At 35.5% G+C, this 14,017-nt stretch overlaps 1 protein-coding gene across 2 annotated transcripts in view; it reads left to right on the top strand.

Annotated features, from left to right (window-relative positions):
- Window positions 1-7,822, top strand: part of JCHAIN (joining chain of multimeric IgA and IgM) — a 35,227-nt gene extending 27,405 nt beyond the window's left edge. For both annotated transcript variants that reach the window (XM_032632039.1, XM_032632038.1), the window contains exons 2-4: window positions 2,453-2,579; window positions 6,227-6,307; window positions 6,896-7,822. In XM_032632039.1, the coding sequence (XP_032487930.1) occupies window positions 2,453-2,579; window positions 6,227-6,307; window positions 6,896-7,100 (413 nt within the window). In that variant the 3' untranslated portion in view covers window positions 7,101-7,822. The remainder of the gene's footprint in view (window positions 1-2,452; window positions 2,580-6,226; window positions 6,308-6,895) is intronic.
- The last annotated feature ends 6,195 nt before the right edge of the window (window positions 7,823-14,017 follow it).

Here is a 14,017-nt window from a genome sequence, read left to right as displayed (position 1 = left end):
GACTCAATCTGTATTTTTTGGTCAGGCATTACATGCTCATTTCTATTTTATTGAGAGAAAACATTTAAGAGTCATGAATACAGGAGGAGGGAAAGGACACCATTTAAGTCATGTTACTCTTTTCAAAAAATTAAGAAGAATTATATCATTGTCTTAAATTGCTTCGTAATGATTTTTCTCCAATACCATACAGACTTTAATCAGAAGATTTATTAAGAACTTATGAATAATGGCATAATAATACATTATAAAGTACTTCAAAACAATTATAAGTACAATAACAATGGTCTTAAAATGTTTTGTAATGACTGTTATCATTAAGACTGAAATACTGCAGTTAGCTCCTTTCTGCTCTGGGATCGTCACCAGAATAATTAGATTTCCAGTTACAGTTATATCTATCCTTATCATTTAACCTTTATAACTTGAATTTGTGTGCTAAGTCTTTGTTTTTTTAATTGAGGCTTGATGGAAGGAAATTTTAAAGGTCACTTAGCTAAAATTATAGGAATAAAAAAGATATTTAGCATCATTATTATTGTTTAATTAACACTGAAATAAAGCTATTTTTTGGGAGGGAGTGGGTTGTCACTTTTTATTTATGTCTTTTACATTGTTTTAATTTTTTACAATAATTTTTCAACTTTTTAAAGAAAAAACAATGTTTTTTTTACTCAGGTTCTTATGTATTTTAAGAGAGATGGAATGACACTGTTTTCCCCCCACTACATATATTATAAGCATCTTCTCTTTTTTTATTAAAAATTTTTACAAGACAAGGAAAGACTGAGGAACTGTCACAGATTATAGTACATACATATATACTAAGGAGACACAACAAATAAATCCAATGTGGGATCCCAGATTGGATCCTTGGACAGGAAAAGAATAGTGGAAAAACTGGTCAAATCTGAATTAGGTCTGTAGTTTAGTTTATAGTATTATATCAATGGTACTTTACTCATTTTTATAACTGTACTATGGTTATGTAAGTTGTAAATATTAGGGGAAATTAGGTGAAGGATATATGAGAACTTTCTGTACTATTTTTGCAAATTTTCTGTAAGACTAAAATCATTTCAGAAAAATGTAGAACTTTTTTTATATATTCTGGAACTTAATTCACTATTTTCCTTTCCAAGGAAAGGAAAGCAAGAAATATAAGAAATATAAGAAATATTAATAAATATAGCACTTATTATTTTATTGTATTAAATTATTATACTATGATAACCTGAATGTTATTATGAAAAAGAAGAATATATTTAAGTTTAGGAAACTTTTAGTGGAGAATATTTAAAGTGTTACAAAATAAGGTTATCTTGCTTTTTCTTCTGTGTTCCTTATATTTATTAATGGGATTATTAGTCTCCTCGTCACCAGTAAAGCTATTTATTATTAACTCTTCAGGTATCTGTTAACTGATCTAAGTCCAGATAATAAGAAATTTTCTTTGTTAATTCTTTGCGGCACTTACCAGACCTCACTGTCTAGTATTCAGATTAGACAGTAAATGTTGACATTCAGAGTTAAGGCTTAAATAGTCATCTGTGTATAATATTCAGATTAGACAATGTTGACATTCAGAGTTAAGGCTTTAATAGTCATCTGTGTATTCACTCATTCATTTATTTTTTTTTTTCTGTACACATGCATATTATATTAAATAGAACTTGTACCTCACAATATATTCTAAATTGTTTTAACAAATTTATAGCACCTTATGTCTATATATATTGTATCTTTAAAAATAATTCTTATAAGAAATATTAATAAATATAGCACTTATTATTTTATTGTATTAAATTATTATACTATGATAACCTGAATGTTATTATGAAAAAGAAGAATATATTTAAGTTTAGGAAACTTTTAGTGGAGAATATTTAAAGTGTTACAAAATAAGGTTATCTTTGGGAAAATATGCATGTTCTTAGTTCTAATGCAATCTAAGGAAAAAAGAAAATATAACTGGGAGTTCAGGAAGGACGTGACACTTAAAACTGGGCTTGTTAGAAAGGCTAATGTTACTTTTTGTTCACTTTTGAATTAATTGCTCTGGTCTGAGAGAAATCCAGTTTAGATTTTTGTTTTCTTTCTCATTTTGGCATTTGGCACTGACTTTTACAGAGCCACATCATTCAGAGGGTTGTGCCTGTATTCATAGCATTAGATTAAAACCAGAATTCTTTCAGTCAGGTTAGAAAGACCATGGACTGGTCCAAGGGAAGGAGAGAAAATTCCTTTTGGAGTTCATTTGGTTTTTCTTCACTACGCTGTGAGATTCCACTTAGCTATTTTAGATTAGGAAAAAGAACAAATGGAGAAAGCCGAAACTGATCAACCATAAAACTTAAGTTTTCTGCTGGGGGGAAGGGCATAAATTAACTCGATAGAAAGTATAAAAACAGACTTTCATTTACCTTTCTTCTTAATATGTTTATCTTTCAAGCCCAAGATGAAGATGAAAGGACTGTTCTTGTTGACAACAAATGTAAGTGTGCCCGGATTACTTCCAGGATCATCCCTTCTGCTGAAGATCCTAGTCAAGACATTGTGGAGAGAAACATCAGAATTATGTATGTGGTATTTCATGTTTCATTTTTTCATATTGTGAGCAGAGATACTTTCTGATATTAGCAATTGTTTGCATGTGATACCTATATCTTTGCTCCTCTTTTTGGTGTGTAGCACCTTACATTAGTTGAATCTGGTTAATGGACTTGAGCCAATTATGTAGAAGTTGGGAGCAGGAACAAAGGTTTCCAGGCAACCTAAAACCAGTCAGCTAGATCAAATAATAACCGAAGGTCGCATCTAGTCATCAACATGCCCTGTTTATACAGAGTTATTTCAATTTGAATCAGAACTTTTAGTTGCCCTTGATCAGTTCAAAGTGAAACTTGAGATAACATTAAAAGGCTTGTTTTGTACCATATATGGACCACAGAGTATTTCACTTTGTACTCAACTGCCGGTCTCCATAAAAGTAAGGTAGACTAATCAAATTGACTAAATTAATTTCGTCTACACTTGTATATTGGACTTCAGATATTTATTTCATATCACACATAGTCTGTCATAAGCTATGAGTCTTATTCAACAGCAAAAATGCTAATAATACTTAAGAACTGAGATTCCTATTGGATCTAGTCATTAATGTCTTCCTTGTGAACTACTTCTACCTTGAATAGCCTCCCCCCCAAATCAAATACCTCTTATTGAAACAGAACATAGCATTCGATCCCATTTAATCAATGGGAGAAGTATAATATGCTTAAGAATTTGTTCAGAGTTCTGGCTGTCACTAAATAGCTATGTGCTCTGGGATGCTAGTTACTGAACCAATCTAAACTTCAACTTTCTCATCTTTACTAATAGGAAAATAATATGTATCTCATAGGGTTATTGTAAAGATAAATTGAGAAGATCTATTCCTTTTAAAGACTGTATAGTTCCTGGCACATTTTCAAAACATATTTGCTGTTATTTATTCACCTAACCTATGTGCCAGTTATCATTATGTCACTATCCTTCTTAAAATCCCTTTGCTGGTTCCCGTAATGTTGTTACTAGGATAAATTACGAATGTCTCAGCCTAACCTATAACGCTCGGCACAACTCTCAAGCTCTTCCATTGCCAGTTTTTTTTTCACCTCATGTTTGAAAAGCCAGTACATTGCAGTACCTTTATTTTCTCACACTCACAGTGCTCTCTTCCTCCCGTTTTTGCATAACCTAGTTCCTCTGCTTGAAGAACTCTTTCTCTCACCCCTCTTAGCCTGGTTAACTCCTCACCCTGCATGTCTTAGCTTGGACATCTCTTCCTCTAGCAGATTTTCTCTGACCACAGAGTCTATACCACATAGCTCCCTGTTAAGGATAGAACAATTGGAGAAGCATGTAACTTGAGGAGATGGCATCCATGACACTGGCACTTAAACCATGTTGAAGAGGAGTGTCTATCTTATGTTTAAATCTCCAGGGGACAGATTTAAAATGGCACACCAGGATTTTCTAATTTATCTTTTTCTTCTATTACATGATTCTTTTTATGATATATTATTTATTGAAATCAGGCAATTCAGTTACTTCATGCCACTTCCCTGATGTGTATTGATGCTTCCCTAATCTTATTTCTGAAAGTTTTATTATCATTGCTGTGTCATTATGGCATTATTCCCAACTCCATCACTTACTAATGAGGTGACTTTGGGCAAGTTACTTAACTAATTTGAGCCTGTTTCCTAAACTGAAAAAAAGGAATAATCATATAGGTATGTATATATACACATATACTTCCTAAGGTTGTGAGGATTAAATATAGTAATGTATAAAAGCACGTAGAACAGTGTTTGGCCCATGGTGAAACACTCATACATGTTTATTCCCTTATTTTTCTCATTATTTAAAGCATTTTTAAATACTACTAGAGATTTTACAGTGTAATAAAGAGTTGATCATTCATCCATTCATTTGGCAAACATTTACTGAGTGCTTCTGAAAGCCACTGAGGATTGGAGCTGGGGATAAAATAATTTACATAAAACACAGTCCATGCCATCAAAGAATTTACAGTCTAGTAGGGAACTTTAAATAATTGAAAAGGCAATTTCAATACAGTATTGTAAATGCTATGACAAGAATAGGCATAGGATGTTATAGGAGCACAAAGTGGGGGCACCCAGTCCAGTCCTTGGGGGAGGTGGGAGAGTGGCAGGGGGAGGCAGGAGAGGGTATTTGGAGTAAGTGGTAGAAGTGGATGATGGCTGTTAGCTGACTGAACTGGAGTTAGCTAGGTAAATGTGTTGCAGGGTTGATGGGTGAAGCAGATCATGCCAGGAAAAGGAAACAGGGTTGCTGTGAGGATTATATGAGATCATCATGTTAACATGTTTATCATAGTACCAGGCACACTGTAAGTGCTCAGTAAATGTTAGAACTGTTATTGTTTTTGTCACTGTTAAGACTTGGAGATGAGAAAATCGTGGTTAGTTTGTGCAATTGCAAACAGCTGTTTACAGCTGGCACACGTTATAAAGACGGTGGTGTGGTGAGAGAGAAGGCTGGAGAGTTAGAGGTATTTCATGTAATGTCTTCTGTGCCATCTTAATGATACCCTGTTTTCTAGGGGGAGACAGTGTAGGTTTTAAGCAGAGAAGGAAATTAGGCTTGTATTTTAAAAAGACTATTTTGACAATAATGTGGTTAATACATTGGAGGGGTCAAGACTGAAGGAGAGTATTGCTGCAAACTAGGAGAGAAATGGTGGTGTCCTGATCAAGTAGCTGGAGTTCACAAATGCAAAGAATCAGAATCAGTTGAACTGTGAGATGGATTAGATATAGGTCATGACAGAGAGGGAAGACTGAGGGTGGTATCCAGGTTTTTGGCTTGGATATCTATGTGGATAATATTGCTAAATACTGAGTTAGGAAACATGAGGGGTTTTTTTTGGTTTGTTTTTTGTATTTTTTGGTAGGGAGGGATGCATATGATGAGGAGTGGTGACATAGATGAAAAACTGTAAAATTTAATGAAATCACCTGAACTAGTTGATGTGTAATTTTTCATGGAATATCTCCAAATCAAGAGGTCTGGATTCCAGTTCCAGCTTTACTACTTAGTAGTTGTGTGACCTTGGGTAGGTCACCAACCTCTTTGATTTATAATTACTGCATTTCTAAAATTTGGATATTAGTATCTGTCCATTCATTCCATAAATATTGAACATATTCTACATGCCACACATGTAGCAAGGCACTGGGAATGTGCAAACGTTTTTGCTTCAAGGAATTTATAGAATCTAGAAGCAACTACTGTGTAGGTAAGCAACTGTAATATGGCATTTGTTATAATAAGATATATGAAACTTTAATGAGACTACAGAGGAAGGAGTTTATTGAGGGGTGGGGATGGGATCAAGGTAAAAATCACAGAGAAGGTAAAACTTGAGCTTATTTTGAAAGGAAAAGCAGGGATTTGCCAAGCAATCAAAGATAGTTGACAGAGGAGTTGTTGTGAGGTTTATTTTGAATGACAGTGTTTAAAATGTAACAATTACTGTGAAATCTGAGTAATAGTATTACTAAAGAGTGTTTATAGAGTGCTAAATGTCCGAATGAAATAGTAAGTACTGTCCTAGCAATATACCTATTACCAAAAATAGCAGTATCTGGTAATTTCATTATTCTTCTTTGTTTTCTTTCTTTCTTTTTTTTTTTAGTGTTCCTCTGAACAGCAGGGAGAATATCTCTGATCCTACCTCACCCCTGAGAACCAAATTTGTGTACCATTTGTCCGACCTGTAAGAGATTTTCCTTCATACTAATATAGATATTGAAGTCAATAACTTTTATTAAATTGTTAGTAAGAATGTTTTTGAAAACAAATTGGGGTATAAACATTTACCAATATAATTTGAACTTTGAATACATTAATTCCTGTGTTAATCATTAGGTATCATAAATTCATAAAACTTTATCACAGATAAAAGTTAGCTGTAAATTTATTCTAAAGATGAAATTATTGCCATTAGTACGAAGGACCAATTAGTCTTTATAGTTCAATAATCAGACACATTAACATGCAGGTGTTTCTTTGGAAACTATAGAATCCAACATAAAAAATTAAAGAACAAACCCTTCTTTGTTACTATAAATAACTCATTTACTCCTACTACCTCACAATCATATTATCATATTATTAATTATATTGCTTCCTTTCAACTGAAGGTTGAAAAATTACGTAAATAATTCTGTATAATAGAGACGTTGAAGTCTGAAAGGAGTCACCCTTTGTCAGAACTAATTGATTTTGGATAGAAATGGATAGTTACTCAGATTCTGAGACAACATTTGATGGGGGTTGTCTAATGCATCTGTTTGTTTTTCAGCTGTAAAAAATGTGATCCTACAGAAGTGGAGCTGGATAATCAAGTAGTTACTGCCACCCAGAGCAATATCTGTGATGAAGACATTGAGACTTGTTACACTTATGACAGAAACAAGTGCTATACAAACAGAGTCCCACTTACCTATAGTGGTAAGACCAAAATGGTGGAAACAGCTTTGACCCCGGATTCCTGCTATCCTGACTAATTTAAGTCATTGCTGACTGCACAACTCCTTATCTTGAGAGGCTCTCCATTTTGATTCCAGGTAGTTAATATATTTACTACCAGTGAATGTGAAACCATGATTTTTTTGGGGGGATAATATAAAACTAACTACCCCACTCCCCCCCACCCCCCTGCCCCCGGGAAAATAACTGAAATAGTAGCATTGTTATTTTTTAAGGTAAATATCTAGCATTTAAAAAAATAAACAAGGGGAGAAAATAAAACTCAAAAGAGTAAAAATAAGGAGACATAATTAAATTTTGCCTTTTTTTTTTTTTGGCTTTGCCCTGGAGAGCCCAAGCTTTTGCGCATTCCACACTATTCTCTTCAAAAAAAGTATCACTGTGCAGAGAAAATTTATATGTATATATAGGTCAATTGTTTGTCTTCATTAGAAAAATAATAATTGGAAAATATGTTTTGGAAATATTCATAAAATAATTTAAAATGGATCTCTAATATTTATGAAACCAATTAGCTGAAAGTGACATAATTAAGCATATAATTGAAAAATATATTTTGATATAACAGATTTGGGAGCAAATGATATGGATTTTTTAATAAAATTTTTTTGATAATCAGGATAGTGTGAGAAATTCCCATTAGAAATCACCTCTGTTATAACTGAATCTAACAAATTATGTATTCCAAAATATGTATTCTCCAGCACAGTTTGAACAATTAAATAGATTCATAAGCATATACCTGTGTGAAATAATTTACTGGAAAAAAGTTTGCTTGTGTTAACTTCGCTGTATGTAAGTTAAAATATCATTTATGGGACTTCCCTGGTGGTGCAGTTGTTAAGAATCTGCCTGCCAATGCAGGTGACACAGGTTCATGCCCTGGTCCAGGAAGATCCCACAGTCCGCATAGCAACTAAGCCTGTGTGCCACAACTACTGGGCCTGCACTCTAGAGCCTGTGAGCCACAACTACTGAGCCCACATGCCACAACTCCTGAAGCCCAGGCGCCTAGAGCACCACCCTGCAACAAGAGAAGCCACTGCAATGAGAAGCTCGCGCGCTGCAACCAGAGAAAGCCCGTCACAGCAACGAAGACCCAGTGCAGCCAAAAATAAATAAATAAATAAACAAAAATATCATTTATTACTGAGGAACAGTTTGTAAGTATAATTATGCATTAATCACTGAATTCAAACCTGTAATATTTGAGGTAGCTTTGTCATTTTATACCTAAAATTAAATAAAAAGGCCAGGTCCATCCTGAGAAATAGTGTTTCTCATGGCACATAAAACTTCTTATGGCAGAAAGTCAAGGCCAATTGGCATACATATCTAAGACTACTGTGGAAAGTAAATGCTGACCCTGCATTTAAAGTAATGAGAAGCTGATTAGTAAAATCAGTTTCTTGAAGAAACATTGTTCTGTTTTCTTTTTTTTCAAATGGTAATAGTCATTTTTAATAACTTCCACTGTGTTCATACTGATTGTTCAGTGTTTTTTTTTTTTTTTTAGGGATAAGGCTCCGACACTCTGGTACTTCAGTAGGAATCATAGTTTTGACATGCTAAAGGCAAATCATTCTTGACCAATCTTCAATCTGGTATGTGGTTTTAGCCAAGAATTTGAACTTTATTTAATCAGTAAACAGTTATTGAATATTTACCACATGCAAGGAACTCTGCTAGATTTTTGGTGATTAATCTGTGATAAGTGCCCTCAAGATAGTGCCACTCACTTCCTAGACCTCTGCTCAGTTGGATCCCAGTTCAGTTCGGTAACAATCTTCACCATGAAGCTCACCCTGACTACTTAAAAAAAATTGCAAATCCTGTTCCCTGTCTTGGTTTATTCCACCCCCATGTACTTATCACCCTCTAGCAGACTATATCATTTTACTTATATATTATGTTTATGGTGTCTCCTCTACAACAATGCATAAGTGCCACAAGCACAGCCATTTTTATTTTGCCCATTGATGTATCCCCAGCACTGGGAAGGGTGTCTGGCACGTAGAGAAGCTCAATAAATATTTGTTGAATGAATGAATATGAGTACAGCTTAGTTGAGGAAACAAGACATATGCATAATCACAGTCACTTGGCAGAGTCACGTAAAGCAAAGAAATAGGTTTCGAAGTGTTCTGAGTATTTATGGGAGACTTCTCCCCCAGTTTTATTGAGATATAACTGACATACAACTTTGTATAAGTTTTAAGGTGTACAGCAGAATGACTTCACATGCTTATCTATTGTGAAATTGTTGCCACAATAAGTTTCGTTAACGTCCATCACCTCATATAGGTACAAATTTTTTTTCCCTTGTGATGAGAACTTTTAGGGGGAGACTGTTTCTGAAGAGGCTCCTCTGCTGTATTCCCATATTTGCCTTAGTTTCTCTGCATACCCAATAAAAAAAGTTTTTGGTACCATGTTGCAAATTCTCGTAGGAGAGAGCCCTATGCCAGTATTATTGCCTCATTAAATGCCAGCTGGAAGAGGACTGCAAACTTAAAGTCCTGCGGGTCTTCCTTCTTTCAGAGGTTCAGTTAAACTCTAGAATTATCATATTGATAATAACTTAGCACTTATACTAAGTGCTAGGTGTTAGTCTAAGTGCTTTATTAAGCATTAACTCATTCAGTATAAATCCAGAGTAGCAGGTGACTCTTAAATGAGTTACTGAAGAGTGATTAAAGCCTTCCTGTTAGTTTCATTCATACATTTAAGTGGACAATTTAGCAGGGATACATGAGAAGTCAGTGCAGATGAAGCAGCTGTGAAAGGAACCTTTCCTTTGTCTTTGTGTGAGGTCCATGGGCTGTTCCCAACCAATGATGACTGAGTGTGGCAAAGATACTAAGACAAGCTTTGGGGTGGCAGTGTGTATAGTGGTTAAATCCATGGCCTAGCTTGGAATACTCTGCTTAGAGACTAACAAGTCACCAAGGGCAAGTTTATTCAATGTAAGGTTGAAAAATGAGTAAAAATAACTATCTCATAAAATATCTCATGAAATAACTATCTTATAAAAGTAAGCATACATGCCATAATGTATGCTTAACACACTTAACACAGCTTTTATAGCTTTTAGTAACCTTCTGTAAATTACAGTTGATGTTATGTGTTGTCTTTTGGCTCTTTGCTCAGGCAACAAATCAGAGAAAAATGTGAACACATATTAGATCAGTGATTCTCAAACTTTAATGTGTGTGAGACTCACCTGGAGGACTCATTGAAACAGATTGCTGAGCCCCACCCTCAGAGATGCTGATTAAGTAGTTCTGGGATGCCACAGGAGAAATTGCACGTCAAAAAAAAGTCCCCGGTGCTGCTGCTGCTGCCTGGGAATTGCTTTAGAACCACGACTTTAGAATTATAAACCTCCATCTCCACCTAGTGGCTGATTTATGAAATACAATACATATGCATTTTAACACGTTTCATTTAGTCCTCATAAGTGTCCTGTGAAATAATCATTGTCTTCATTTTACAAAACATGAAACTAAGATACAAAGAGTTAAAGTAATCTTATTAAGGTTTGACAAATAGTATATGGAGAACTGATAATTGGATCCAGACTGTGAGGCTCCAAAGCCGATGATCTCATTCAATGTTATCCTGTCTAAAATACATTTTTCAGACCATTTGCTCCAGTAATTCCACTTCTGAGGAAGTAATCAGAAGTATGGACAAAGAGGAATAAAGATATTTATCATAACATTATTTATTATAGTGAAAATTCATAAGAGACTTTAAGTCCATCATTGAAGGGAATGATAATATAGTATATACTTGAGAATATTTTACAGACAACAAACATGAAGCTTTAAGTATTTTTAATTATATGGAAATTGCTTATATAACGTGAAGAGGGAAATGTAGGCTATTTCATAAAATAATTACTTCAAGACCCTCCCTCCCTTATACACATAAAAGAGAAAATAGACCAAAGTATTAACATTGGCTAGTGGGATTATGTGTTATTTTTATTTGTTTATCTTTTACTTTTTATTACTTGCCAAATATTCTACAATGAGTATGTATTTCGGTAACTAGAAAAATATTGTTATTAATTTTTATTTTTAATCAATTATATTAAAATTTGGGAAATTCTAAATTTCTGTCCATTTGCAAAATGTATTTAAAGAAAAAGTGACATTTATTTAGCATCTACTCTGTTCTCAGCACAATGCCAGTTACTGTGATAGTTACATGAGATGAATAAGAACTGAGCCTCCCTTTTTAGGAGTTTTCTTCCCTCTTCTGTAGGTAGAACTAACACAGGAAAAAATCAGCACATGATATAAGACAGTGAGTGATTAAATATAAAGAACGATGTGCTGTGAGCCTTCATGGAAGTTGGGGAGCTTAGGGCTAGGGTAATCTTGGAGGAGATATTAACGGAATAGGGCCTTCATGGATGGAAGTAGAACTTTCTAGAACTACATGAGCCAGGCAAAGAGACAGGAGGAAGCATAACATACATGTAGGAATAGAGAGAGGATTGGCCTGCCCCTCTTTCTTTGTGTTGTGTATTGAACCTGTCATTTACATGCTTCATTTATATAAATCCCCTCAAATTGGTGATATTCAGTTTTTTTCAGTGGTTGAGACCTTTGTGTTCCTTCTCTGGTGAGTGTGCAGTTACCCCTTACTTACAGGAAATAGCCTAGCACTTCACCATTCCAACTTTGATCTACCAACTGGCTGATTCAGCATCATCTGGGAGCATGTTCATTATACAGAAATACAGGCCCCACTCCAGATCACAGAACCAAAGCCTGCATTTTAATAAGATTCATGTGCACATTAATGCTCGAGAAACTTTGATGTAGCGTGCTGTGATTAGACTCACTCTTTAAGGGCATGGTGGATGATTTGGGAGGACCACATATTAACCAACACTTGAGAAGGAATATTTTTGCCAGGTTAACCATAGCAAATACCTGCTGTAAACAGCGCAGAGAAGAATGAGGCATGGTTATTTGGATAAGTACAGAGGAAACTACTGTCTTTTTTTTTTGTGGTACACGGGCCTCTCACTGTTGTGGCCTTTCCCGTTGAGGAGCACAGGCTCCGGACGCACAGGCTCAGCGGCCATGGCTCACGGGCCCAGCTCCTCCGCGGCATGTGGGATCCTCCCGGACCGGGGAACGAACCCGCGTCCCCTGCATCGGCAGGCGGACTCTCAACCACTGCGCCACCAGGGAAGCCCCTACTGTCCCATTTTGACAAAGCACAGAAATGGAGGGTGCAGATGCTGTGTCCTCAGGGAGATGAAATGGGGCACTGTGATAGCAGAGGACCTTGACTGGGAAGGTGATGGGGCATTGAGGGCAGCTTCATCTATTTCACAGTTACATCTGTGTTGAATTACAGCTTAGTTTCCTCTTTGCTCCTTTATTTGAAGAATTCTGCTCTTTCAGCATGGTATTCTGTTTGTTACCAGCTGAATCCTGTTTATTGGCTATGAATTCAAAGGGAGAGAAAAAGATCCAGTGGCTGATGTTACTGGGTTAGGGATGAGGTGCAGAGGCATGGAAGAACAGGTGGACAAAACCAATAGCTATAACCCATTATTAAATGGTGATTACCTCTTTCCTATCAAGTGCAGTTTTCTTCTGAGTTTTAGTTGTGTACTTGGTCTGAGTCACAGTGAAACCTTTGAGGTTTTGTGAAGGAAGGACAGAGCTGTTGACTTCAAGTCCTACATTTCTGGTTCCCTTTTTGGCTTTTAGAAATAAAGTTTCGTTTCCTGAAGACAAGATGAATCTTCTTTAGGGTCCTTCAGGTCACGACCAAAGGAGACTAGGTTAAGTGAGGGCAGAGTCATGTCAAAACAAATGATAAAAGTAACTCACATGGCATGTCTTGTGAATTTTCTTTAAAGATGTATAAATTTAAGACTCTGATATGAGTGACTAAAATAAATCATGTTCAGGGAAGAATCTCTGTGATAAGGGCTACTAGGCTGAGTTTTCAGAGATGGTTTGACCCTATATTTCATCATCCTATTTTGCTTCTTGCTCAAAGTGAAAAAATAAAGGACTTCCTTCAGCTAACTGGATCAATGCCCAGCCACCCCTTAGAGAAATCTATTATAGGCTGTGAGACAGAAAAGCTTATAAGGCAAGTGTGTGTTAGCTTTGCTGGATTACTTCCTTTGTTTGTCATCCTCAGATATTATTTTCTTCTTCTTTAATTTATCAACTGGAGTCATCACTAGGATATATCCAGCTATTTTAGAATCAGCAGGTGATGACCACTAAACATAGGAACTCATCATAGAAATAGGGCCACGGTGGTGGGATGGCGGCACTAGAGGCAAGAGGGGATCACTTTCAGAGTCTGCCATCCCCTCTGTATGCACCTTCATCTTAGAGCTGACCTTAGAAGCTTAATGAATAACTCAGCAAGGGCACACAGAATAAGTTTTTTATTGTAAGGAACTTAGCCCTGGTATCCAGGTTTATGGAAGAATACCTATGGTGGTAAGAGGAAGAGTCGTTTTCTACAGGGATGTCTCTCAAATTCAGTAGATATTTTTGTCCCCCTGTGCTTTTACATTTTATATTACAGAGGTCTCAGATGATAAAGCTGTGGTACCTCGTAGATGAAGATCCATTGATATATCTGCCAAAAGAAATATATGATTCATGCATTTTGATGAAATACTGAAGTGAATGAGTATTTTACAGTGAAAGTATTCATATCTAGATTTTAAAAATCATTTGGAAAATAGTAATGAAACATAACAATGTAGTTTTATTTTGATGAGGATAATTCTTAAGAGACAGTTTTATATAGAATAAGTTAATAATTTTTCAGTGTGTGATTAAAATCTGGTGGTGGCGGTGGTGTATTTAAGCACCTAGTTGATTGGCCTAGGTAATCTACCTCTAAGATCCCTTCTTACCCTGAGATTCTACAA

This window comes from Phocoena sinus, chromosome 5 (genome assembly GCF_008692025.1).
Source record: "Phocoena sinus isolate mPhoSin1 chromosome 5, mPhoSin1.pri, whole genome shotgun sequence".
NCBI lineage: Eukaryota > Metazoa > Chordata > Mammalia > Artiodactyla > Phocoenidae > Phocoena > Phocoena sinus.
The sequence above is the reverse complement of the archived record's forward strand: the minus strand, read 5'-3'. Positions and strand labels throughout refer to the sequence as shown.